General features: G+C 43.2%; 5 protein-coding genes across 5 annotated transcripts; 2 read left to right on the top strand and 3 right to left on the bottom strand.

Moving 5' to 3' along the window:
* Nucleotides 1-214: 214 nt before the first annotated feature.
* On the top strand, nucleotides 215-3,521 carry LOC111854455 (uncharacterized). Its single transcript, XM_023832407.2, has 3 exons — nucleotides 215-1,245; nucleotides 1,620-1,976; nucleotides 2,379-3,521. The coding sequence occupies exons 1-3, from the start codon at nucleotides 633-635 to the stop codon at nucleotides 2,921-2,923; spliced, it is 1,515 nt and encodes a 504-aa protein (XP_023688175.1). The 5' UTR covers nucleotides 215-632; the 3' UTR covers nucleotides 2,924-3,521.
* Nucleotides 3,522-4,214: 693 nt separating this feature from the next.
* On the bottom strand, nucleotides 4,215-5,761 carry LOC111854503 (bolA-like protein 2). Its single transcript, XM_023832500.2, has 3 exons — nucleotides 5,572-5,761; nucleotides 4,781-4,878; nucleotides 4,215-4,498 (listed from the first exon to the last, which is right to left on the bottom strand). Exons 1-3 carry the CDS (start codon nucleotides 5,632-5,634, stop codon nucleotides 4,399-4,401), a joined length of 261 nt encoding a protein of 86 aa, XP_023688268.1. The 5' UTR covers nucleotides 5,635-5,761; the 3' UTR covers nucleotides 4,215-4,398.
* A 356-nt stretch (nucleotides 5,762-6,117) lies between these two features.
* On the top strand, nucleotides 6,118-9,496 carry slx1b (SLX1 homolog B, structure-specific endonuclease subunit). The gene is made up of 6 exons (XM_023832440.2): nucleotides 6,118-6,217; nucleotides 6,967-7,148; nucleotides 7,415-7,466; nucleotides 7,654-7,983; nucleotides 8,368-8,586; nucleotides 8,850-9,496. The coding sequence occupies exons 2-6, from the start codon at nucleotides 6,976-6,978 to the stop codon at nucleotides 8,877-8,879; spliced, it is 804 nt and encodes a 267-aa protein (XP_023688208.1). The 5' UTR covers nucleotides 6,118-6,217; nucleotides 6,967-6,975; the 3' UTR covers nucleotides 8,880-9,496.
* Nucleotides 9,497-10,316: 820 nt separating this feature from the next.
* On the bottom strand, nucleotides 10,317-15,767 carry LOC111854469 (uncharacterized). Its single transcript, XM_023832442.2, has 8 exons — nucleotides 15,585-15,767; nucleotides 15,378-15,407; nucleotides 15,016-15,147; nucleotides 13,462-13,572; nucleotides 12,920-12,973; nucleotides 12,627-12,782; nucleotides 12,306-12,428; nucleotides 10,317-11,668 (listed from the first exon to the last, which is right to left on the bottom strand). Exons 2-8 carry the CDS (start codon nucleotides 15,384-15,386, stop codon nucleotides 11,630-11,632), a joined length of 624 nt encoding a protein of 207 aa, XP_023688210.1. The 5' UTR covers nucleotides 15,387-15,407; nucleotides 15,585-15,767; the 3' UTR covers nucleotides 10,317-11,629.
* Nucleotides 15,768-16,309: 542 nt separating this feature from the next.
* LOC111854467 (lysosome-associated membrane glycoprotein 1-like) lies at nucleotides 16,310-23,086 on the bottom strand. The gene is made up of 6 exons (XM_023832439.2): nucleotides 22,908-23,086; nucleotides 19,832-20,301; nucleotides 19,505-19,618; nucleotides 18,783-18,852; nucleotides 18,326-18,496; nucleotides 16,310-17,902 (listed from the first exon to the last, which is right to left on the bottom strand). The coding sequence occupies exons 1-6, from the start codon at nucleotides 22,954-22,956 to the stop codon at nucleotides 17,763-17,765; spliced, it is 1,014 nt and encodes a 337-aa protein (XP_023688207.2). The 5' UTR covers nucleotides 22,957-23,086; the 3' UTR covers nucleotides 16,310-17,762.
* Between the last annotated feature and the right edge of the window lie 1,366 nt (nucleotides 23,087-24,452).

The following is a 24,452-nucleotide window of genomic DNA, read 5'->3' as shown; positions in this document are numbered from 1 at the left end:
CAACGCACTGATAATGCTCGGTCAACTATAACATATCACAGAGTTGGACCATAGGTATTAACATGACATTGTGTGGCAGGATACTTTAATTTTCTGTATAAATATAGATCAAACATTTCAATTTTATGTACAGGATTCTGACAGTAAATTAATACCAAGGGAAAACTATGTATAGATTGAGAATGGTTAAATTAAAGGTTACTGTTACCCAGTAAATAAAACTAGTCGGCCAACAAGATTGTAAACAGGAAAGGGGAAGTTCAGCGGTTTTTGAGGCAAAAAAGAGAGAGATCGCTATGAGTTAAGATCACAAAAACTTGCATGGGGCTAAGACGAATCACGCGAGTTGGGAGAAGTACCCAGTTAGCGGGGCTCTGCGTGCCGTCACACAAAGTGTGGTTAACAAAATGACCAAATTCGGCGATCTGTTTCCGTGCGGCTTCTGTTGATAAGTTGCTCGGCTGCTGAGCACGGAGTGTCGCTTTGCCCGGCGTGTACCACTGCATAGCATGCATGTAGCCGACTCCCGAAGTCCAGGTCCTTAGAAGTGTCGCGGCTGTATCGCGGATCTCCTGTTTGCTGATAGCTGCCCCGGGTTAACGCGCGGTGTTGCGGCGGTATCATGCGACGACATGGCCCTTGACAGAACGACCAGTCCCGGGATAAAGAAGAAGGGGGACAGCAAGGTGGCCATGTCGACACGCAGCCATACGACTGCGGGGTCACCGCTGAATTGCGAAGTGTCGCTTTCTTTTCAGGACGAGCTGGCGGCGACCATACACGGCGCCTTCGAAGTGGCCGTAGAGATAGCCGTTTTGGAGATCACCAAGCTGGTCGGCCAGGCGCTCGGGGACGTGCGCGATCAGATGCACGAAACCCTGCGGGAGAACAAGACGCTGAAGATGCGCTTACAGACGGCCGAGCAGCAACTGGACGCCTTGCGGTGCAGTTTGGGGGATGAGAGTAAAGCGCGGCTGGTGACGGCCACTCAAGCGCAGAAGCCCCACATCTCCAGCAAAGCGAAGGCAGCCAAGTCTGGCAGGCTGACTGCAGACAAAATAAAAGTTGCAACCTCGAAGGCTGCTGCCGACTCGATGGACGAGGCGCTACGGGAACCGTACAGCCTGGTGGCTGCAGACACCGAGTCTTTCAGTGAGATCCGTGAGGATGGGCGGGTATGCGCTCACCTTCTGGACCAGGAGTTACGAGACCCAGTAGCGAATCAGGTCCTGGGCGATCTCTCAGGTACGGTGCTATTGCCTTTCATTAACCCATAGTTTGGAGGAAAGTTTTTTTAAAAAAAATTAGTCTGTATAATCAAGGCCGTAATTATAGTTGGAGGGAACCCCCACCCCAGTATTCAGATATACTCACAATGCACCCCCCCCCCATATATATTATAATTACGGCCTTGGAACCCCCCCCCCGCCAATGCTGACTCCATGGTTACGGCCATTGATAAGCTCGGTACCTCTCTAGGACTGTTTTTCCCATCTTCCCTTTACACGCAATTAATAATCTACTTATCTATTTGCATTCATAGAATGTCAAAATGATTTGCTGAAACACTACATACTGTCCAGCTCTTGATCGTTAAACTGTTTCATCTCTCTGGTCAGCTACCAAGGGGAATAGTTTAAGCGAGGAGCCTGCAGACCACGTGGTGGCAGTGAAGCTGGACGGGGAGAACACGGACGATGCGGCCAGACTGAACTCCTCATCCTCTTCCTCGTCTCTCTTTGTTGCCATGGATACTTGTGAAATCAAGCAGGTCAAGGTGAAGGAAGAGAAGTCAGATCCGGGCAATGCCCCCGAGTTCGAGTCTGGCTCCGACGAAGTGGCAGGGGATAAGTTTGAACCCGACACCCTCTCCCTGGTGCAGTCCAGGCTGCTGGAGGATTGGAGGCCTGAGCCCCTGGAGCTGGACCCGGGCTGTGCAGCGGAGCGCTTTGCTCCCTGCACCAGCCACTCCCTGGGTGAGTCTGCTGGGGCACCTCTGGGGACGGTCCTCTGCGTCTGCCTGTCACAGTGGGTCGCGGATTCTAATGCACAGGTTCTAGTCCTATTGAACGCTTTAAGCTGAGCTCCGTCAACAAAAGTGTAGTTGTACTGAGGCAGAGTGTAAGTGATGAATATCACAGACAAGGTATCTTTGGTCGTGCAAACCGCACATACACACACAGCCATGGGCAGATATAGACCCACTGCGCTGCCCCATTCTTCTGTAAATGAAATTCTATAACAGGTAAGCTGTTGGAACATGGAATGTAGATGTAGTGTATTTGTGAATATATTCCCACAGATTGGTTGGTTTGTGTTTTTTTTTTAGTTAACCAGTTCCCATTTGGTACTTTCCTGCTCATCCACCCCCCCCATAGGTGAACCTCCTGTCTCAAACCCAGAGCCTGCAGCCCCAGACAGCTTTTTCCCCCCTCCCTTCTCGAACCCCTACCAGCCCGCGGATGCAGCGGCGGTGCCCGTCCCCCAGGAGCATTACGGCATGCAGGTGGGCAGTGCTCACCAGGCTCACGTCTGCAGGATTTGTGGGGAAGCATTCCACCTGCCAGGGGAGCTGCGGCGGCACCACAGCCAGCGGCATAGCAAGGCGACGGCCAGGAGGGGGCGCCGGCAGGCCTTTCCGCCAGGCCGCAGCCCCTACCGCTGCTCCCAGTGCGGCCGTGACTTCAACCGCATGGAGAACCTGAAGACCCACCTGCGCATCCACACTGGCGAGCGGCCCTACGCTTGCACTGTGTGCGGTGTGCGATTTCGCCACTCAGGGGCGCTCACGAGGCACTTCCGCATCCATACCGGCGAGAAGCCCTACGTTTGTAGTCAGTGCGGGAAGACCTTCCGCAACTGTGGGGGGCTCCGCTTCCACCAGCGCTCGCACACGCGGGAGGGACTTGGCTCAGTCAACTGAGGGGGTGGGCACATGGTGGGGGGGTGGGCCTGGCTGAGAGAGGCGAAAACGGGCATATGGGATTGCCAGAGCCACAGTCCTGTTGGGTTGAGCTCCAAATGTTTGTCAAACATTTGGTTCTGGAAAATAAAACTCAACGATTTGACCGTAGGCCACAACATGGCTAAACGACTGGGATGTCATGTAGCGCCAGTGAAATGGGCCTCTTGATATCCGACTAGATTTTGAAACATTCTGCAGATTTTTTTTAGGTTTTTTTTTCCTATTTCGGAAATTAGAGGCTTAGAGGTAATTTAGAGGCAGCTGGACCTGCTGCAGGTATTCCAGCTGAGAGCTTGAGCAGGCCTGGTGGTGATTTTTCAGATTAAATGATGATGTGATGTTACTGCTGTGATTAAGCCCACAGAACTAGGCATGTCAGTGTTCTGTCAGGTGTGTTTAGGAAGGTCTTCTAAATGTATATTAGACTTAAGATTTTATTCTTTTATACATTTTTACACACACATGGATGTTTCCCCGTATTCCTTTCCAGAATTCAGAAAGTTTCCTGAAAATAAATTTAAAAAAAATCTGTGGATATTCCCTTGTGTTTTATAAAGCTTGACCACTGAAACATTGAAATTGAAAATGTGTACATTCATTTGATTCGATTGCCCTAAGTAATAATACATTTTAGATTTTCTGGTTTGCCTTGCAGTTTAAAATGAACAGCTATACTCTAATTTGATGAATTTGAAAGAAAAAAGAGAAAGCTGTGGTTTGGAGCATTAGTTCCGGTTAATTTTGTTGCAGGGATTTCAGTTTCCTGTGGTAGGTCTTATTACCATCATAATGCCCAAGCCTAGACTAACAATTTTAAAACTGTTCATAAGTTTACCCATTTCACTACTCTGCTTTTATGTGTTTGTTGCAAAACAACTACCCTCTCCTGGTCTGGTAAAATATCATCCCCAGCCAAATGTAGTATGAACACAAGCTTCTGCCTGCATGACCATCTGCAGCCAAAAAGCACATGTGGAAAAGTTAAGTATGCACTACCCTTTAGTCTTGGTCTTCCATTTAGAGAAATATCAAAAACACATCTACACCCTTGTCTACCACATATCAAGCTGCATCTTTCTGAATGCTGCCATTATGCTGAAGAATCACACTTGAGCTTGAAATGATCATGTGATACATGTAGCATAATGGATAATCAGCAGTACTGCTAGCTGTGTAGAAGGTCTGATCAGGCAGTCACCTTTCTAAAACTGAAACGCTGTGCAAATTAATACACACAGACACATTCATGTTAATGTAATCTTTTTACTTTACATTTGATATATGTAAAAAAAACAACAGTACACTACCACATCATAAGGTGTATATGTTTCAATTCCAACAGAGTTTATCTTGCAGATACGGAATTGTTGTTTCTAGAGGGCTTCAATTCCTTTTCCCTAAGACTGGATGGGTTTGACATGCGTGTGTGGTGATCACTGGGCTTTGTGCTTCTCCCATTGCTCTGGTGTTAGTGTCTTCTGCTCAAAGGCATGAATGTCCTTCAGCTCTTCAGAGAGGCAGCTGTTCACCATCCTAAATGATGAGGAAGACCAAAGCGATCATGCCAATGAGCCCTTCAACCAGTCAGCACCCCTGAGATCCCACACCTTTGTTGTCTCATTACTCTGCACTCTCTTCAAGTTAATATTTTCTAATGTTTTTTTCCTCATTATTTACCTCCACATATACCTTGAGATGCAGATCACACAGTGCCTCTGAATAACTGCATTCGCTTGTTTACTTTTATTTCCATCCCATTTTTTCCTCAGTCATCTCTGCACTGACTATTCTGTTTATCCCTGTTTGTCTCCTTACCTTTGTCTCTGCAAAAGTGTTTTGCCCTCAAACTCTGGTGACACCACTAGTACCTTGAAGCTGGTAGCACATCTGTTCGCAGTTGTATCTTCCACTTCCTGTTAGACAAGATAATTTTATAATCTGGCACTGTGCATAAATAATGCCAGATAATTTTAATATCAATGACATATTTACCAAAGCTGCAACAAATATTCGATAATATAAAAACACAGAAAAAATGCGGATGTTAGGAAAATAAAAAGTAAAAATAAATCAAGCTAGCTATAACGGTTAAAATAAATGGTTGATTTTAGAGCATATGCCATGTGAAGGAAAAAAAAATAGTATGACAAGGGCACTTGAAACGTAAATATTCCGAGCAATGGAGATTTCCATGAATTGACTTGAATTAGCTTGATAGCTTGAAATAAATTTAAGTAATCGGGATATTTAGCGAAATAACAGTAGCTAATATTCAGTGATAATGGTGTTTTCCAACCTATGTTGGAACCTATGTACACATTGCGAAACGACAATTAGTCGTTTACATTTACTTTTTTTGATGTAATACAATTATTCATTATCTAGCATTCCATAGCCACATCCATAATGTTTCAATTACGTATATACTTGTGCATACATTATTAAATGATGAAACTGACTGCGTTTTAATCTAAACACATGTTTCACCAGATATTTCAAATTCCGTTTCGTTACATTCAATGGACACCATGTTTTAACCACATCACTTCAGTCAGTCAGAAGATTAAGGCCTTTCAGTATATAGCTTATTCACTAAACACACATACCACATGCACTGCTCCAACGCCAGTTGTCAGTTTGTTGCGAACGTGATCTGCTGTTATTGCCATGCTTTAAAGAATAAATCGTGTATTACTATTAAAACGTCCTCTGATATAATGGCAAATATCACACAGCAATATACTCGCCGGCTGAGGAAGTTCCAGAAAGAATCATCAACTGGCGACTTCTAAGACGGGCCTTAAACAATACTGACCAATAGTAACCCACGATGTTCAAAACAGACCGTCGCGTTCTTACCGTAAACCAGTCAAATGTCCTCAAAGTAGAATAGGGCGGGGCCAGGAGGGTTTCACACCAACCAAAATATGGCTTCTTTGTTTGGGTCCTCTTCTTCTGAACCTGTCTATTTTTAGCGCCTGAATAAAATTTCTGGATTGAGTTTTTAAAAGATAGAATATTTCATATTATTATTTATTTATTTGAGAATTATAAAGCGAAAATAATACTTTATATATATGAAAAACATATACTTATATATTTTTTTGAAAACCTGCAAACTACTTTATAATCAGGCAATGAAAGAAACAGACAAGCCCACAGGATGTATTTCGAATGGATCAGCCGGGTGCACTGTTAAAATGTTGTTTAGTTAGCGAATTCATTTTGACCTAACAGTTGGTGTGTGTGCAGGTTTGTAATGATTTAAAGGCGTCTGTTGTGCAACTTTATTAATATATAAATGATTATTTCAAAGTACAAGTATAATCCATGGGTCATAACCTCAGATGAAATATCATTCTCGTTGGTCGTACTGCAAAAAAGTAATAGAATATCGGTATCATGCAGGGTAGCCAGGTTTGGTCAGCTAGCTAGCTTGAGATTTTCAATTAGAGTCAAGTCTGCGCACGGATTTACATGGCATGCGTGTAAGAGTTATTTTACCTTGTAAATAGTCTGTAGGGTTTGCAAACCGCTTTTGATGCAACCAATATTAGGTTTATAATGGAATAATATAGATTTGACGTAAGATTTCTTGCGTGAATCTGAGAGCATGAGTGTCACGGCAGATCCATGCAAGTTGGCAGTCCGGAGTAAGATAAGTACATGACTTATATATTTATGTTCCGTTCAAATCACGTTGATATGCATCACATACTAGCACAATTTATGAGCAAGTTTATTGACTGATGTCACTTATTTCATTATTTAAAAGGTATCCAGATATTTCTGTCTAATGCTGCAAAATAGTGGTGACCTGATTCACATGGATGGTGTTTTACTATTTATTGATCTGATGATTAGTTTTTTGTTGGTAGATGTGGTTATTCCGATACACGTATTTGACAGTGGAACGTTTATCAGATCTAATCGAGTTTACTAGAATACTTTAATAAAGGCATGACTTTAAAAACATAACATTCTTCATTTGTGTTTATTAGTGCCCTAAGATGGTCGTGGAAGTGGAGAGCTTCTTCGGGGTGTACATGCTGTATTGTACAAACCCGAAGTTTAAGGGTCGCATCTACATCGGATTCACCGTGAACCCAGAGCGCCGGATCGGGCAGCACAACGCCGGGCGACACAAGGGAGGAGCCAAGAGGACGAGCGGCCGCGGGCCGTGGTGAGGAGCGAAGCAGCGGCTCCGTCTGAGCAGGAGGCCGGCTGTACTCTACATGGATTCCTATGTGCTAGAAGCATGGCTTCGTGGAGCCAAGGAACCAGCTTTGATGACATTTTTGATTTTATTGATAGTATTAAATACCTCAGAAGAATTTAAATATTGATAAAACTTATTTTACCCATTGTTATTTTTCCCCCACAATGCCTGTGATGCCTGAAATATGGTTTCTAAGGAAGGGTCATGTTTTTTTCTGTGACTTTGTGCAGGGAGATGATACTCATCATTCATGGCTTTCCTTCTGACATTGCAGCTTTGAGGGTAAGTGTTCCTTTCACACGTTTCACCAGGTTTTAACTTGCAGTTTGGTGGAACTGAACTGTGAAAGCCTGTTCACTCGAAGTTCTTCCCTATTGTTCAAAATCCACTGTCTCTCCGTCTCACTGTCCAGTCGTTCTGTTTATGAGTCTTTGTATATGAGTTGACTGTTGGTCCCCTCTGGTTTTAGTTCGAATGGGCGTGGCAGCACCCACACTCCTCCCGGCGCCTTTCCCACGTGGGCCGCCGATCACGCCGCGAGTCTAGCCTCCAGTTCCACTGGCGCGTGCTGTCCCACATGCTCCAGGTGGCGCCGTGGAACCGCCTGCCCCTCACAGCCCGCTGGCTGCGCCAGGAGTACCGACTGGAGTTTGAGCCCGGGCTTCAGCCTCCGCTCCATGTGCCCGTGGTCTTTGGCAGTGTGCGTGCCAAGAAGCAGCAGCCACCGGTGCCAACAGAGCAGGAGCGGGGGGAGGAGGGGCCAGGAGGGAGGTGCCACCTCTGCCTGGACGCGGTTAAGGTGAGTAAGGAGCAGAGCCTTTGTCTAGGCTAAGAAAAACCTGCTCTACTGGATGCACAAGATCAGCATATATACATCAGTCTGCTGAAAGGATCTAATGATGCAAATTACTGAGTGAGGTTTTTTTTGTACTCTTCCTTATATGACTGTAGAACTAAAATCTCACATTGCCTTTGCCTAAGGTTTTCTGCTAGGTCCTTACACCCCAAATCCTCCTCTAATGTGAACAGACACGTGCATTTAACATGTGAAAAAACAAATGCTGCATTTATTTTAATTACTGGGGGAAGCTTTTGGATTCAGTGTAATTTTAAACTAAATTGTGTAAATATAATGTATTCCTGTTTGCTTTTTCTTACCTTGCTGAACATTTCTCATTTTCAGGCTGCAGACAGGGTGTCCTGTTTCCGTCCTTCTTGTGAGATGGTCGCTCACCTCATCTGTTTGGCGAAGCACTTCCTGAAGTCTGAACCTTCCCATCTACTTCCTGTGGAGGGGAAATGCCCAGGCTGCCGCCATTCTATGCTGTGGGGCAATCTGATTCGCCACAAGACTGGCTGCTATGGTGACCTGGAAGAAATCGCATCGTCTGCAACATCTCGGGTGAGTGTTCATTGCGTGACGGGGTCCAGAAAGCTTTCTTATGGGTAGCCTCAAGGGATCTTTGTGTTGTGTTTTCTTTTAATTCCCTTGAGGTTGAAAGATGTGGATTTGATTTGGAAGAAGTGAAGAAATTTGTACCACAGGCTCATCGACAAGTATTTTTGCGCAACGTAGGCGTTAGCTGGACAGTGCATGAGACCGTTTCAGAAGATGCAGCTCCCTTCTCTGTCCTCTCATTCGCCCATTTTCCTTGTGGTTTACAGGAACATTGGGCAGATGAACTGCAGGTGTGATCGGTGTCCCGCCGGAATCCACCTGCCGACTCGTAGCTCTGCCCAGCTTCCACTCAGAATCCACGTCTCCATCCCGGAGTGTTCGTCATTTCTGTCATTCAGGGCATTCAGAGAGACACCGTGGTGCAGAACTCGCGCTGCCCACATGAGGAAGCTCAGGGTATTACCCACATTGAACCTGTGGAAGAAGGAATGATCATTTTCGGATTAGTACCTAATTTTCAAGTAAGTTTCCTCAAATGGGAGTGGTGTGTCGCTCAGCAGTTTATGGACTCTGTCTGTGACAGGAAGGACACTGGTTCAAATCCCAGGGTTGGCAGAGTGATGTCACCATTTGGCTCCTGACCAAGGCCCTTAACCTGAATTCCTCCAGGACTGGCTGACCCTGATTTCTCAGATGTGCTTCACTTCACATAGAAGCATCTGCTAAACAAATAAGATACAAATAATTTGGATTTTTTTTAAAACCATAACAGCTGCTGTTCGAGTTAAATGTGGAGGAGCATTCTTCAGTGGAAATAGTTTTTTTTTTTCTTAAAAAAAGGAAGAAAAAACATTTTAACAAGGTTTTAAATTAACAGAATAAATGAAATGGCCAATGCCAGTTTTTATTTAAAGTGGACTTGTGTTATATTGTAAATAAAAGCTGCGTATTGCAGATTAATATATATTAGCTGAAATGTCAACTAGCTAAATAATCAGTGTTTCTGGACTGTGGTGTGTCTCTCGTTATACTTTATAGAGAGGTGCTGGGTCATCTCCACTGGGAGCTGGAATATGCAGTGTGTGGCTCAGTGGGGTAGGTTTCTGTGCCTGTTTTTGGAAGGTTGCTGGTTCAAATCCCAGGGTCAGCGGAGTGATTTCACTGTTGGGCCCTTGCTCCAGGGATTACCAGACCATGCTTTCTCAGTTGTATGTTGCTTTACGTAAAAGCTAAATAAATGTAAAGGAATATAAATATATATATTTGACACATACACACACACACAAAAATGTACTTATGGGCTACGGATCACCAGTGTGCACCCTGACTTACTCTGGGGAGTGGGACTCCGCTTACACAGCACTTTGCTGTGTGTACTGATGTAAGCTTGGGTGACATGGTGGTTCAGGGTGTCATTTGATTCAGTAACCCATCAATGGGTAAACATTTATCAATTAGCACAAATGCTGCTCATGGGTTATGTGACCTTACCTTGATTTACCAGTGAACAAAAAGCTCCCACAAACTGAGTGTGAGTCTGTGAGACATTGGGATGGGAAAATGGTCTTATATTCAACTTTTACACACTTGTGTATTTCTTATAAATGCCTCCTGCTGCCGTAGGGTCCAAAAACAAGGTCACTATGAAGCAAACTAGGAAGCAAGTGATGCCTGAAAAAGCCAGGATTGTCCTGCTCTTACCAAGAAGAAGACCAAAGCTCAGGGCATAGCCATTACAGAGAATAAATGCATTTATTACATTCTCTTTGCATAAGATGCTGACATTGAAAACAATGCAAAAAATTCAGATCACAGTTTTGTACTTGTGTAAAATGCACCCCCTCCCCCCGAATGAGAAACCATTCCCTGAGGCCGGTGATAAATCAGGGTTCCTTCCTGCCTTCTGGATGATTGGGAGTATTTGTCATACTCGCATATAACCGAATGAGGCTGACTGAATGAGCATTCCAAACATTTTCAATTGGCTGAATGCAAGGTCTCCTGAGAGTTTGTTGGAAAGGTGCATCATTCTCTGCATAGACATGAATGGAAAAACTGTGTGAGGACAACCTTGAGTGGACACTTTCTTTTAACCCATCTCTGTCTGCAAACAATGTATCCTGTGACGTACTGTGGCGGCTTTTTACTGCAGCAAGTTTTAATCACTAAAGGTTAAAAAAAAACTGACATAGGTAAGGACTCACAACTTGACTTGGACTCGAGTCACAAATATGATGACTTGTGACTCGACAGCAAAAAATGATGAAAATACTTTGACTCGACTTGGACTTGAGGGCAAATGACTCCAGACTTGACTCAGACTGCAATGTTTTGACTCGAGACTTGACATTCCTTGACTTGTTCCCATCCCTGGAACCTGGATGGTGCTTTTCACAATGTTATCTCTGCCTCTCTTTGCAATAAAAGCTCACTTTTGTGATATGGGAAAAGAGCCTTTGAAACCCTTACAATGGGTGGGATTATGATTGTGTAACAGACTAGGAACCTGTACTGTGGTTAGAGCAGGAAGTGACAGAGCTACTCTGCCAACTCTGTCGTATAATGCTAAAATCCCACATTGGCATTTAAGGAAAAGCTGGGAAATGGCAGATATAGCATTTTATTAGTTAAGAATAAAGCAGTATATTTTGCTGTATCACAGTATGCTGTTACTAATGTAAACGTTTTGATGCTGGTTTCATTATGTAAGAAGTCATTGGTGTTACTCATGCACCCTTATAATTGAGTTAGTTAATTATGTACCATAATAACTGATCACATTATACTTATGTGGTGTTAGTGTTTGGTCAAATGCTTAAAGTAAGATTAGTTAGAGTATGTGACGATTACATGAGGAGGTATTAGGTAACTAGGTAGCAAGATTAACACTGTGAACGATGCCCATGACATGGCTGAGATGGTCCAGTGACATTGTCTTTCTTGGGTTAGCATCCCACCGTGTGTAGGCACGCTCAGATGATGCACAAAGCCACCTTTTCCATGAGCTCTGTCCTGGTGCAGCCTGATGTCCACCTGACGTTCTTCATTACTGCTGAGTCTGGGGCGCATTGACGGTGATCACTGGCTGAAATGAGCATGACAACCAGAAACACATAATGTACAGTGTGAGTGAAGGACTTCTCTACGTCATTTCATTTTCAAGCCTTTACAGTACAGCCCTGTATCCAGTCTGAAAGCTTAGCTCATTTGTTACTGTTAGGTCTATATTAAATAAAAAACTCTGACTCTAGTCCCTGAAGGCCACAAGGTCAACTGGGTTTAGCAATTCGTCCACTTGTCTGCTGAAGCACCACTGTTGACTGTGAGACTTAAAGGATGAAGTAGAAATAAAAGCCAAAAACAATGTCTTCCCTTAATTTTGCAACATGATCAATGAGCTTTACAAAGGACCCCTGGGTCTGTTAGTCTCAAAGATCATTTACTCTAGGCTACCATGTTCTACCTATATACCAAAGCATAAGCAGAAATGATGTGAGGTGTACCATCATCGATGAATCGCAGTTGTGAGAATTGTCTACAAAATGAGTTACTTTCACCCCTTTTATCCATGTTTTTCACAGCAAAAATAGAAACTTTACACCACATTATGTTTTAGTTATATGAAATTTATAATATACTAATGTGAACACTGACACATACGCTCTATATAGAGTCAAACATGTCGCATGTTCGCATAGGCACCCCTACTTCCCCATCCTCACCGTTTTCGATTTGGGGCAGCAGCAGTCCACTACCTTGCAGCAGTAGGCGGCCAAAGTGGCGCTGATGGCCACGAGAGTTGTGTTCACCAGGAAGCTGTTTGTGTTGAAGTGGTCGTAGGCATCCTTGGCACAGGAGGGAGGCATAACATGAACAGCGAATGACGCGTACTCTTTCATAGCGTGCTGAACACACCTCGTGCTTCTGACCAATCATCTCCCCTCTTGTTAACACCCCAGCTCTTAAAGGCAGATTCAGTCACCCGGCGCCTACGACACCCACGGTGAACCATGGAGGGTAAACCAGTAAAGAGCTCAGCTCACATTTATCATCTGACAAGTCTTGGTGATGTTTGAGTTGTGCCCGTGCATCCAGCAAGACTCTGGTATCGGGGCCATTGTCATCTTGCCGGCGCAGACGAACATGTTGCTGATGGACGCCAAACACGCCAGCACCTGCAGGCCCAGGCAGGCCTTCACCTATGTGGAGAGGAACGCATGGAGATAAGAAGCCACACCATACATCTTCTTCAAATGTGACCATCTGCATGCTTGTTCCCAGTATATAAAAAAACCACCACCCTCCATTTGCAGGAAGTGCATTTATAAGAACTTACTGTGGGCAGATGTAGATTCTTGGCTGCGATGGCCGTACCCCCAGCAACCATGATCTACGGCATGGAGTGATTGTTCAAAGGCAATAAACTGAAGCACTTTGATTTCTCAAGTTAGTTCTTTCCCTGTCCGGTAGAATTTTGATTGAGATCCAAAAAAAATTCTGTGAACATTTTTCGCTCATTTAACTCGCTCTCTATCCTTTGTAAACACGAACTCCATGAGGGAGCACAAATCAGATGTGGTGCTGCTTCTATGTCATACTAAAGATTTTGAGTCTTCAATTCCGATATTCACATTGAATTGTGTGAGTGTGTGTGTGTGTGTCAAAGCATTGACTTGCAGAAAAAAACTAAGGACTGTAAGGAAAGAGAAAAAATACTTCAAAAGTAATAAATATAATCTTTAATAAATACAATCTAAAGCAATGTTTCACATTATAATAATGTTGTTGTTATGATCATTTTTGGTAAAATGCCCTTACTGAGCAGACCAGGAAGAACTCAACACTGCACGCTCCCTTAGAAACCATGCAGATACGTACGAAAACAGAGCCAACGATGACTGCGTATTCTGAGTGCTCCAGGTTGATGTCAAAATTAAGGGTGATGATAGACAGGCTTATCTGAAACAAGCTGAATAGGATCTCGGAGATCTAATGGGGGAGAAAGGAATAAACACCAGCAAGGGAAATTAATAATTATACGAGAAATAAAGTTGCGGGTAAATTCTGTAGGCGACGCACGTGGTCGCCTTGGACCCCAACTCCGGAGGGGTGCTAACTTAGCCTGTCCGGGACAAAGTGAAATTGTCCGGCTTGACTCCTCTGCGCGACCAACGCAAAAAAGCTACAGAATGTGGGGCACCCATCTCTGAGGGGGGGCGCCTACATGCCAGCCAAATAGCCAACTTCGCTTTGTGGTGCAGCTGTTTTGTTCCAACATCGGTGACCAAAGATAACCGTGAGTAAATTGGTGGCAAGAAGACGACCAGTTTTTCAAAATGAAGGAGCAGAAGCTATCAGAGCTCAATATTGCAGAAGGACAATGAAGCACAGAGGCATGTTAAAGTGAGAGGCGTGTTAGGTAAGTTTTATCACCTCTACATAATGGATACGCAACATAAGGATATAGACCAGGGGTCTCCATCCTTATTTAAAGTGAGAGCAACTTCTCCAAAAAAGATAATCTGGGCAGCTACATGTTTGATACAAGATTAGGCCTATATGAACTGCGGGTGGGAGGGGGACTTATGAAATATAGGTCTGTGCAAGATATATACATATGTGCTACTATGACTACTAGTACTACTACTAATAATAATATCTGTGATTTACCAGTTATTCGTTGACACCCTGCGGCCTACCATGCGCTAGGCTGTTAGCTTCCTAGCATAGACTCACTGCTCATCAACAAATGGCTCACTTTTCATTACTGAAGTGGGTTACGGTGCTATCTAGACCCCATAGACTTAAGCATCTGTTTTATGAGATATATGAGGTCTATAATTATAATTATTATTTAATTAATGATTTATCCACATAAAAATGTTACCTATTCTATTATGCCTATTTAGTTTTTATTTTTACAAAATGAAACAATCAACAGTCTGTATTTCTAGGATCAACCCTACTTGCTACACGGTTATTCTAAAAGTTAACGTAATATGTAGTCTACTGTATAAAAATCCATTCATTTGTACAGCCTTTTTCCAGATGACAGCCGCAGATCGACTGTGTTTAAGTACTCACTAAGAAAAAAGTCACATTTAGATAATTTATTATAACGCAATTTTCAGACCAGTGGTCAAAAAGCGACTAACTTACTATAGTTAATCCCTGAAAATACCTTTTTGTATGAGAAACCTAACCTATAAATCAAGCGTGAACACAATGTCCCGCTTGCTGTTGCGTAATTGTTAATGTGAACTTAAAATTCTATTTGCCAATATTTCAGTTGACGCTGGGGATGGAGATGTATTGAAAATGAGCTGATACGGCAAAACAGGCCAGTGTTTACTGGAAATTAAGCAAATGGAGTAAAATACCGATTAAATGTTGATTAAACATTAATTAGTAAAAGCACATAAATGCACAAACCCCGAGAGCTTTGGGCTCGGACTCCAAGTACTTATGAATTTGATGAGGGTCCTTTTGGAAGGTGACGACCACAAGTGGTCCCTCCTCTGGGACGCTGGCTTGGGGTTGATCGGTGGCGGATAAGCGGTCCAACTTTTTTTGTTCGTTTGTTTGGACAAAAAGAAGAAAAAAAATAAGTCTTAAGCCATGACAAATCACTGTACCGACAAACCCTTATATATCACGCAAAACGAACGGTTACAATCCAGGAAACAAAAATTATTTACAGTTTAAAATTACGATATACACTGAATTATGCTGGAAAAAGTGCGTTGAAGTCGCCACTAAAGTATCAATATTGACATTAGTGTGTTTATACAGACCTCATCCATGGTGTACAAATGTCCAAAGACCTGAAATAATGAAACGGTAAAATTATTTTACTGCAAATTTTGTGCAGCTTAATTGATTGCTGACCATTGTGAAAGACATAACGGTTTCTACATTCGCTTTAACTTTGTGACAGATCCTTTGTACTAAAACAAGAATTAAGAACCATGAATCCGAAATGTTGGTTTGACTTTGATTACCTTCTCCAACTGAAAGATCCCAAGCAAAATAGAATGTCCGATTATTAGAAGCTAAGACGAGCACCGTTTCTTCCCCCCCCCAAAAAAAACAACGCAGAGGCGCCCCAGTTACCAACGCCCTTTAAGCCCGTTTGCACTTTTTCTCCGAGTCAATCCATTTCCGCTTACCGGGAATCTGACTCCAAAAATGTGCAGATCCTGTCGCAACCCACGCACTCTGCGTGCCCGTCGCTCAATAGACAGCTACGCAATTCGCGTAGAGTAACTGAACACTATGTTTTAAACATTTACAAATATTCGATAAAAAGAACATGCGAATGTGGAATTACAACAGCGTAAAACCACCATGCAAAGACACGCATCGCGCTCCCTCTGCGTTAAGCTGTATAGTCTTGATATGGTTACATATTTTGGAATTAAAAACCAGTTTCTATGAAAGTGTCGCACGTGGCTATCAGAGTTTAGTCTTTAGAGTTTATACAAACCAGACTTAAGTTGGCCTGAAAATATAGAGAATAAATTAATTCATTGCAGATTAGTCTGCTGAGATGTTTTCTGAGGTCACATTATAGCCATGTTGCACTCAGGGTACAGACCTTTCCATATGGTGGTAAAACGACAAACTTTACACAATCTTATAGTCTATTTTAGCAGAAAGGACCATGTTAAGCTGTAGTCATCTGTAGCTTAAGGATGGCTGGAGGAGAGATAAACCAACAGAAGACTAGTTTGTTCAGATTTTTAATTGTGCACACCGATTAAAACAATGATGTAACATTTCCAAGCAAGTATGAGATTGACCATTATGTCTACAAGGTAATATTTTTTCCACAGTTATAAGTAACAAACAAATGACTTAATTAGTATTAAAATTTAGAAAAAAAACTTCCCTTTAGTCCCCTCCTCTCTCCACCTGGAGTCAGTTGGCACTGAACCTTTGGTTTCCATTGCCTTCCCTCAAACACTGACCCACAGAAATTCAGCTAACAATAACGGCCTGGTTTGTAGATGTTCTGCACATTATACATCCATCAAATAGGACAGCATCAGCTGAAAGATGCTAGCAATGAATCGAATCACATTTCAGCTCTTTCTGAGGAACACTTTCCATAGGATGCAGAATTCAGTCCCATGGAACTTTCTGAGTTACATTTCTGTTAGCAACAGTGTCACGCTTGGAACTGCAGGTGAACATAGATCCAATCCTCATATCTTCCCCCTGGTTTTTGGTGCTGGATAAGTAACTCTAAGGGGGACAACACAACATGAAACACCAAAGCTTTGAGACTGGCCCAGCCCTCGTGTCAGTCATGCTGTTCTCCCTTCAGTTATCAACATATCTCATCCTTAGTTCATCATCACTCTATGAATTAATCAATTGGGTAGTAAGAAGAACAGGGTTGGAGAACAGGATTGGAAAAACACTGGAGAAATAAAGCAAAATAAGCAAGCCAGCAAATCTTAATATAAAAATATGCATGTAAATGACCCGACACAGGAAAGCACAGGTTTTCATCACATAAATTTCCCCGTTATGTGCGAGCAGAGCAACACTGAAGCCAGAAGTGACGGTGTGCAAAATTGTAGAAAGATTTAAGTGGCACCGAATGCACGTCTACTAAGGGTGCTTTGCACCCGCCCTCAGATTCATGTCAGAGTTCAGGTAAGAGCACAGCCCGTGAGACAGCACTTCCTGGAAGGCCGGTGTTTTCTAAACCAGTGACACGTGTGGATGCCACAATCCTGGCAGAGGAGGCAACCACGTCGTGTTCAGCGGTGACAGGGTGGATGCTTTGGTCGTACTGTGTACCCAAAGGACTGAAAGCAAAGTACGGTAGAGGGGGCCAAGGGAGGGGGCTGGAGAAGGTTCCCTGAGACAAACACATCACCGTCAACCCCCCCCCCCCCCTCCCCCCACCTGTCAATATGGGAGGTGCTCAATAATACAAAAAAAGAGAGAACTGCTCTCATACGACACATGAAGGAACATTTACCGCAACACCCTTGGTAACTATGTAAACGAAATTATAGCAGACAAGATACACAGTCAGAAAGGTGCTTTATATATAAGCAGCAAAAAAAAAAAACACTCTGATCAGCGGTAGCAGAAGGATAAGAGATGGGAGTTGGGATGAGAGCATTCATCTGATCGGGTTCACAGGGCCTCAGTGCCCCCCGTTAGAGAGCCTGATACCCATCCGTCCTCTTCTTCCTGCCGATCAGGTACACCACAATGACAATGACGATGAGGATGATGAGGACAACGGCCACAACTATGGCGACGGTGTAGTCTGGCTTGTCAGCGGGACAGTTGTCAGCTGCAGGAAGGGGCAGAGATGGCATCAGGGACGAGATGGAGATGCAAGGCACGCAGACCACGCATTTGTAGCACAGCTCCAGCTCAGCCAATGCAAACTCAGCCAATGATACCTCACTGTGGCTCAGCTCAGAGTACATCTTAAACCGGATTCAACAGGATCGCAGAGTCGGCTGGCTTTCACTCATGGTGGTCTGTCGAATTCTTAGTCAAGCTTAATTTGAACTCAGGGCAATTTTAGATGAGCGTTTGCTTTGATTTAAGAATAAAGAATGGCCATCTTTTGAAAATTAATCTTAATATTAAATGAGCTATCCAAGCATCACAGAGGAAACTCGCAGCTTTTAAAATGTTAGTGGCTATGAGAATTACCTTCAATAATAATCACAAAAAAACCTCATTGAGCAATGGGGCAAACACTTACGTAAACCAAAGTCTCCTTTGGTGAAGTTGAAGGCCTGCAACTTCAGGCTAGTCATCTCCAGAAAGTAGCCAGAGCCCATGAACAGTGTCATATTCTTACAGGAGTAGGAATGCCCAATGGTAGTAGAGAGGAGATGCAGCGATTCATTGCTGACTGAATTTTGGGTGGGACCTGCAACGACAGGGTAAAACTGTACAAATTTTCTTTTAGCTATCAAAACCATTCTGCGCTATATGCAGATCAATAATCAATGTTCACAAAGTAAAACACCACCTGGAATAAAGTGTTGGAATAAAGTTCATGAAAGAAAAGTATTTCACGTCCAGTAAATTGCACTTCAGTGATAGTGCCACACAAATGGATGAACAAGTGTTTTTTTAATATTGGAAAATGTTGTATTTTATTTTTGAAGAGGAATTGATTTATTTAATGATCATTAGATTTGCATTTGATTTACCTGAGGGCAAGATGGGGTAGTTCACATTGAAAGCGACCTTGGTGATGTAGACGGACTTCTCGGTGGAGTTCTGAGACATATAACACAGAGCATTCAGGAGCAGGCGAATGACACAGATGTAACGCTGATGGTCAGGACGAGGGGAGTGACCATGTGAGATCTGCTGTAACCAAACACCGTTTCTGCCACCATTTAATTACCTTAAGCCAAACAGCTCTGTGGATAATGTCAAGACAAGGAGAGTAATGTGATAAAAGTTGGATTTACAGTGTGTGGTTAAATGATTCACAATAATTCTGGTTTGCCCACAATTTTCAGAAATTTATACAGCCCCAGTGACAAGCAAAGGTACCTTTTTTTCTGAGAATGTAGATATTTCACAGATTCAATGCAGAACAAGGTAAGATATCTAGAAGGCCCCCCATTTAGAAGTGAGACTTTTCGAACAACTGGACATTTCAGATTGGCTAAACTCCATGCCTGTAAACCACCGGCTGCAAATATTAAAAACTGCAGCGAAAGAAGCTTCACCACTTTAAAATACAAGTTCCTTTTTCATTAAATCTGCCCTTCCGCACCTTCCCAAAAGCTGTGCTTTAAACACCTAGGCATGGCAGCCCTTCCTTTCACAGCCAGACGATCCACATGGCTTGTATAAAAAACACAGACCAGGTCTCCGCCAGCCGGCATCGAACTGCCCCTGGACACCGGAGAGCTCTTACCTTCTGGAACAGCAAGGTAAGTGTTCCCTCTGGGAATGACAAGGTGAAGTTTGAAGTGGCATCTGTACACTGTCCAACGGCAACTGTCTTGTTAGGCTGGATGATGAAGCTGCCCTGGATGGGGAAGGGGGGGGTCGTCAGTACACAACTGCTTAATATTTCTGGCTGCTCGATGCAGTCAATCTGCTTTTGTGAGCATAAAACCACATTTTAAGAAGTAGAGCTATACAGAAGACAATAAAGTCATTTACTTTTAAGCATGTTAATTTATATAGAAAACTCCTGCAGAGCATCCTGGTCTGCGTGTCGGTGAATCGGCTGTCATACCATTTCGCTGGGTTTGGAGCTGGACTGCAGCTTGATCTGTATCGCCACAGTCGCCTTCCCGCACATAACGGTATCGTTCTTAACGACGTAGCTGCCAACTGTCAGGTTGGTGGGGGGGGTGGGAGTTGGTGGTGTTGGGGCATGAGTGGTGGTGGTGTTGGGTGCGTGGGTGGTGGTGTTGGGTGCGTGGGTGGTGGTGTTGGGTGCGTGGGTCGTGGTGTTGGGTGCGTGGGTCGTGGTGTTGGGTGCGTGGGTCGTGGTGTTGGGTGCGTGGGTCGTGGTGTTGGGTGCGTGGGTCGTGGTGTTGGGTGCGTGGGTCGTGGTGTTTGGTGCGTGGGTCGTGGTGTTTGGTGCGTGGGTCGTGGTGTTTGGTGCGTGGGTCGTGGTGTTGGTGGTGGATGCATCAAAGTCTCCAGGGGGGGAAACGGTGGCAGATGGCTTGGATTTCCTCCGATTATCCAAGGCAGAAGCTTCAAAAGTAACAGAGAACCCCAGTAAGATAATTAGCACTGCAAAATGCGATCAATTTCCAGAGAGGAAAGTCTCTGTGATAATGTGTCCATACACTTAGTCAGGTTTTTATTTTATCACTTATGTTTGTCATTCTTAGGGAGGGTTCATTTCATACTTTGCATATCCCAAAATGTTCATGTGAGCCTTTGTAACAGGTGTGTTCTTGTGTTGTGGTTTGTAAAAAGTACCACAGATCAGGATTCCCATTTGAGGTGGTTTATTCTGACAATGGGCAAACGTCGATTATGGACACTTACGCTACCATACACACACACACACACACACACACACACACACACACACACACACACACACACACACACACACACACACACACACACAGCTTGGGATTTGGCTAACAAAAGGTAGCAGCATGGCCAACGTGCCATTGTGTGAAATATAATGAATATGCAAGTCTACAATTTACAGGAAATTTACACATCAAAAGATGAAGCTGGATCCATCATTCGGGATCCACCAGAAGCATGCCAGCAGTGAAATACAGCCATTGTGCATTGGAAAGTTACCAGCTCCTCTCCAAAGACCTCAATGCAAATTGTTTAACAAAAGGTCACTTCATGAATTAAAAATCTAGACAGTCTGGAAAAAAACCCAGGACATTGTCTACATCATAAGATTTCCTATTGGGCTGGGCTGACTAAATAAATTCCCCAGCGCTTTGGAGTAAGATTCCCCTTAAAAACTTGAAACTATTGGCATGCTTTGGATTTTACCAATGCAAAAGTAAAAAAAAAAAAAAAAAGTCCAAGTTATTAGTTACTATGGACTTAGAAGTTACCTTTTTTTTTTTAGAAGTTAAAGTAAATACGAAGATGATTAAGTGCATTACGGAATGTGTGCCGCATATTCTTTCAATGTCAGAAACAGGTGCTACTTGGAACTACATCTAGATTTTGTCAAATCTTCTCCCTCGCCACTGTGTACATGCTTCCTCCGGGTACAGCACCTGAACGCTGGTGCATTTCCTCATTTTCTGAGTACCAGGGTGCCTATTTCGATCCACCCGTGACGGAATCCATGGCAACCGGGCAATCTAGTACAGTCAGCTGAGAGCTTACAAACAGGTTCTATGGGTTCTCTTTCTGGAAACCAGTGGCACGTGCATGGAATCTATTCACACAGTTAAAAACAAAAACACTTCTTAAAATGAGCACAGACACGCCAACGGGCAGGTTGTAGTGAAAGGTGGAGGAACGGGCGTACGGTCTGACGGAAAAAAAGATAAAAATCACGAGTTAAGTACCCAAGTTCCTGTTTCCTCCATGCTACTGACAACCATAAGCGACATCTTCACTAAAGTCGCAGCAGAGTGAAAAGTCGGGCAAAGTAACTGGTTTTACACTGGTAAGGACTGTGTGGGGTGAGAAAATCTGTACACTAATCACATATTTAAAATGGCCAGACTTAAACCAAAGATAGCAAATGCAAGGCACTATTACTACTATGCGCCATTTTCGGTTTTATCAGCAAAGTATCCAAACTCCCGTATTACGATAAATAATTTCACGCATATTATACAAAAAAAAAAAAACATATTCAAGGGCATAACTTTGAGTTGAGCACTGGCGGGCCGAGGTCTCCACCCATTTAAGGGGGTCCAGGTGGTTGTACAGGATGGTTTCAATTGGTTACAGCCCCCAACATTTACGCCCAAGATTCAATTTTAAATTAATCATAAGCATTTTATATTAAACCTAAAAGAAGAGGTGCTGAACTTGCCACAATCGGGTGCAATTAGGGTGCAAGTCTATCAAAGCAAACTGCTGCCAAACGCCGAATGAATAAACCCGAATATCGTTTTTAACTTTCCGTGACCATTCTACGACTTAATCGAGCCCGTTTCACGTGGTCCATTGAATTTAAACATCAAAAAAAAGAAGAAGTTTTGTTTGACAAATTGGTCCTCCATTGAAACTAAGTAACGTGTCAGAGCACAATAGTACCACCAGTAGACACCAGAGATTAAAGCAAGCGCGCCTCCGTACTTCTACACACAAATCAGTAATATCAACATAAAAACGCATTTAACTTCGTTAAAATAAGACTACACAACTAATTTACGTCTCCGATTTCATATCGTGGTGGAGGAACAAAGGCAGACTACTTCACTCGCTCTTACAAGCTTTTCAAAAGTCAAAGGTTTCTAATCAAACAATTAGGTTAAACGCATTGCAGAGGACTTGTTAAATGTAGCATTATATACACAAATTGAAATTTTAGGTCACCTCTTACATATTCTCATATGATACAGCAAATACATGAACTAGCTCAAATTGATAAGAGAAACAGTTTACGCAACGCCGGCCTTGTGGAAAATGTTTATCTGACACATCTTAATATGTTAAAAGCGCAACTTATGGGCCTATACATTTGCTCTACTTGTAACATTTACTTAATTCTACCAGGTCGGTATGGTGGCCTTCAAATAATCAGCCAACAAGAACACAGGACAACAGTTTGATTTCTTCCTCTTTATACTCACGAAGAGTTTATGTAAGTATAAAGTAAGTAGAGTTTAAAAGTATTTTTAAAAACTGCATACCCACTGCTACGGCACAGGCCAGCGTGATAATCAGAAATGCCCTTTTCATTTTCACCGTGGAAGTCCGATCTCGTCTTATCTGCAGGCAAACCTGACAATAGCGGCGTCTGCGGAGCGCACCGCCAGCTGCTCTGCACCTATACCGAAGAAACGAAACTAAATAGCAAGTTCGAGGAAGAGCAGAAAACGACTCGGGAAGTTTCAGTTTGCGCAATCTCGCCAACCAATCGATTGCGGCGTTTTTCTTACTTTCCTTTTCATTATTCGCAGGTTTAAGCATGTCAAAAAGGTTTGATAAATGACTTATTAACTCGCTATCAAACCTAGTCATTTGTGTATATATTTAAAGCACGGTGTTGGGTCGTTTTGATCTAAGTGCATTTTGACATGAACACGTTATTTAAAAACGTGCGCGGCTTTTGTAGTTTTTTTTCCCCCCTCGACGAAAACATTCTGCAGCGGACAGGTTGAAGTTTTCCCACCTGCCAGGATATCCAGGCTCCTACTGTGCACCTGCTTACTGACAGTCACCAGCTTAGTGTAACAACAGTGTAAATGACGGTGTGAATACAGTCAGAAGACAATAGGAGAGTCACTTCATAGTCACTTCATAAGCTCTAGGCATGCTGACAAAAAAAAAACAGGTCAGAAACTGTTGTGCTTGTATGATGCTTTCTGGTATCAAGCTATCTGTACTCTCCTGTTGTCCATCCCAGATGTTTAGAGAGGAGAGTGACATCCTTTAAATTGCAGAATCTGTTTAATAATTTTATTAAGGCTTACATTAGGGAGACATGGGAAACCTGACATTAAGCTGGAATTGGATACATGCCGTCTACTATGCAAAAGTCTTGGTGCTGCTAAAGAGAAAAACATGTGTTCCTCATGTTGGCATAAAACTATATTGTCTGTCAAAGTTAGTTAGCTTAGCCATTCTAAATCGTCTCCTAAAGTCAGGCCAGTGTTTGCAGGAAACGTCCAGTGTGCCCATGTTTCCTTCACTCTCCATTAGCATACCATGTTTGGCTAATTAATAGGCTACCTCATAAAATTATGTAACTAATTAACTTGAGTTAACTGGTGGTAAAACTTTACAAATGCATCAGATGGCTAATGTGGCCCTGAGGGGAGGGTTTGGCAAATGAGGCGGAACCGAAGAATTTGTCTCGTATTGTGAGAGGATCCAACTGCAGGAGCTGCAGGTCTGATCCCAGACTTGAGATCCAATGAGAGGCAGAGGGTCAAAAACCAGGTAAAAGCAAACAAAGCTGGCCGGTGGTCTAAAGGCATAGTCCAAGTACAACACACAGAGTTTGATAAAGTGAATACAGGGCAAGAAACCAAATTCAAAATGCCAGACAGAGACCAAAGCGACCTGGGGCCTGGATCACGAAGCCAGATTTATCAGATTTAAGGTACCTTAATTTAAATTGACATTATTTTTATTCAGTTATATTTTACCTAACCTACCTTAAATCCTTAAAAGTTACCAGCTAAATAAAAAATCCTGCTTTGTGATCCAGGCCCCAGGAAAGCAGGCAGGAT

Source organism: Paramormyrops kingsleyae, chromosome 10 (genome assembly GCF_048594095.1).
Source record: "Paramormyrops kingsleyae isolate MSU_618 chromosome 10, PKINGS_0.4, whole genome shotgun sequence".
Taxonomy (NCBI): Eukaryota; Metazoa; Chordata; class Actinopteri; order Osteoglossiformes; family Mormyridae; genus Paramormyrops; species Paramormyrops kingsleyae.
This window is presented reverse-complemented; position numbering and strand designations above follow the sequence as displayed.

Coding starts and splice junctions, on each gene's coding strand:
- LOC111854469 (XM_023832442.2), bottom strand. Junction 13,573..15,015: donor CCGAGCCCAAAGCTCTCGGG/GTTTGTGCATTT, acceptor CTCCCCCATTAG/ATCTCCGAGATCCTATTCAG. Junction 12,783..12,919: donor AGAATCTACATCTGCCCACA/GTAAGTTCTTAT, acceptor CTCTCCACATAG/GTGAAGGCCTGCCTGGGCCT.
- LOC111854503 (XM_023832500.2), bottom strand. CDS start 5,634: ATGGCAATAACAGCAGATCACGTTCGCAACAAACTGACAACTGGCGTT. Junction 4,879..5,571: donor GCGTTGGAGCAGTGCATGTG/GTATGTGTGTTT, acceptor CTTGTCTAACAG/GAAGTGGAAGATACAACTGC. Junction 4,499..4,780: donor ACACTTTTGCAGAGACAAAG/GTAAGGAGACAA, acceptor CTCATCATTTAG/GATGGTGAACAGCTGCCTCT.
- slx1b (XM_023832440.2), top strand. CDS start 6,976: ATGGTCGTGGAAGTGGAGAGCTTCTTCGGGGTGTACATGCTGTATTGT. Junction 7,149..7,414: donor ACGAGCGGCCGCGGGCCGTG/GTGAGGAGCGAA, acceptor GACTTTGTGCAG/GGAGATGATACTCATCATTC. Junction 7,984..8,367: donor TCTGCCTGGACGCGGTTAAG/GTGAGTAAGGAG, acceptor TCTCATTTTCAG/GCTGCAGACAGGGTGTCCTG.
- LOC111854467 (XM_023832439.2), bottom strand. CDS start 22,956: ATGAAAAGGGCATTTCTGATTATCACGCTGGCCTGTGCCGTAGCAGTG. Junction 20,302..22,907: donor GGCCTGTGCCGTAGCAGTGG/GTATGCAGTTTT, acceptor TTACTTTTGAAG/CTTCTGCCTTGGATAATCGG. Junction 19,619..19,831: donor GCTCCAAACCCAGCGAAATG/GTATGACAGCCG, acceptor TTCCCCATCCAG/GGCAGCTTCATCATCCAGCC.
- LOC111854455 (XM_023832407.2), top strand. CDS start 633: ATGGCCCTTGACAGAACGACCAGTCCCGGGATAAAGAAGAAGGGGGAC. Junction 1,246..1,619: donor GGTCCTGGGCGATCTCTCAG/GTACGGTGCTAT, acceptor CTCTCTGGTCAG/CTACCAAGGGGAATAGTTTA. Junction 1,977..2,378: donor CTGCACCAGCCACTCCCTGG/GTGAGTCTGCTG, acceptor CCCCCCCCATAG/GTGAACCTCCTGTCTCAAAC.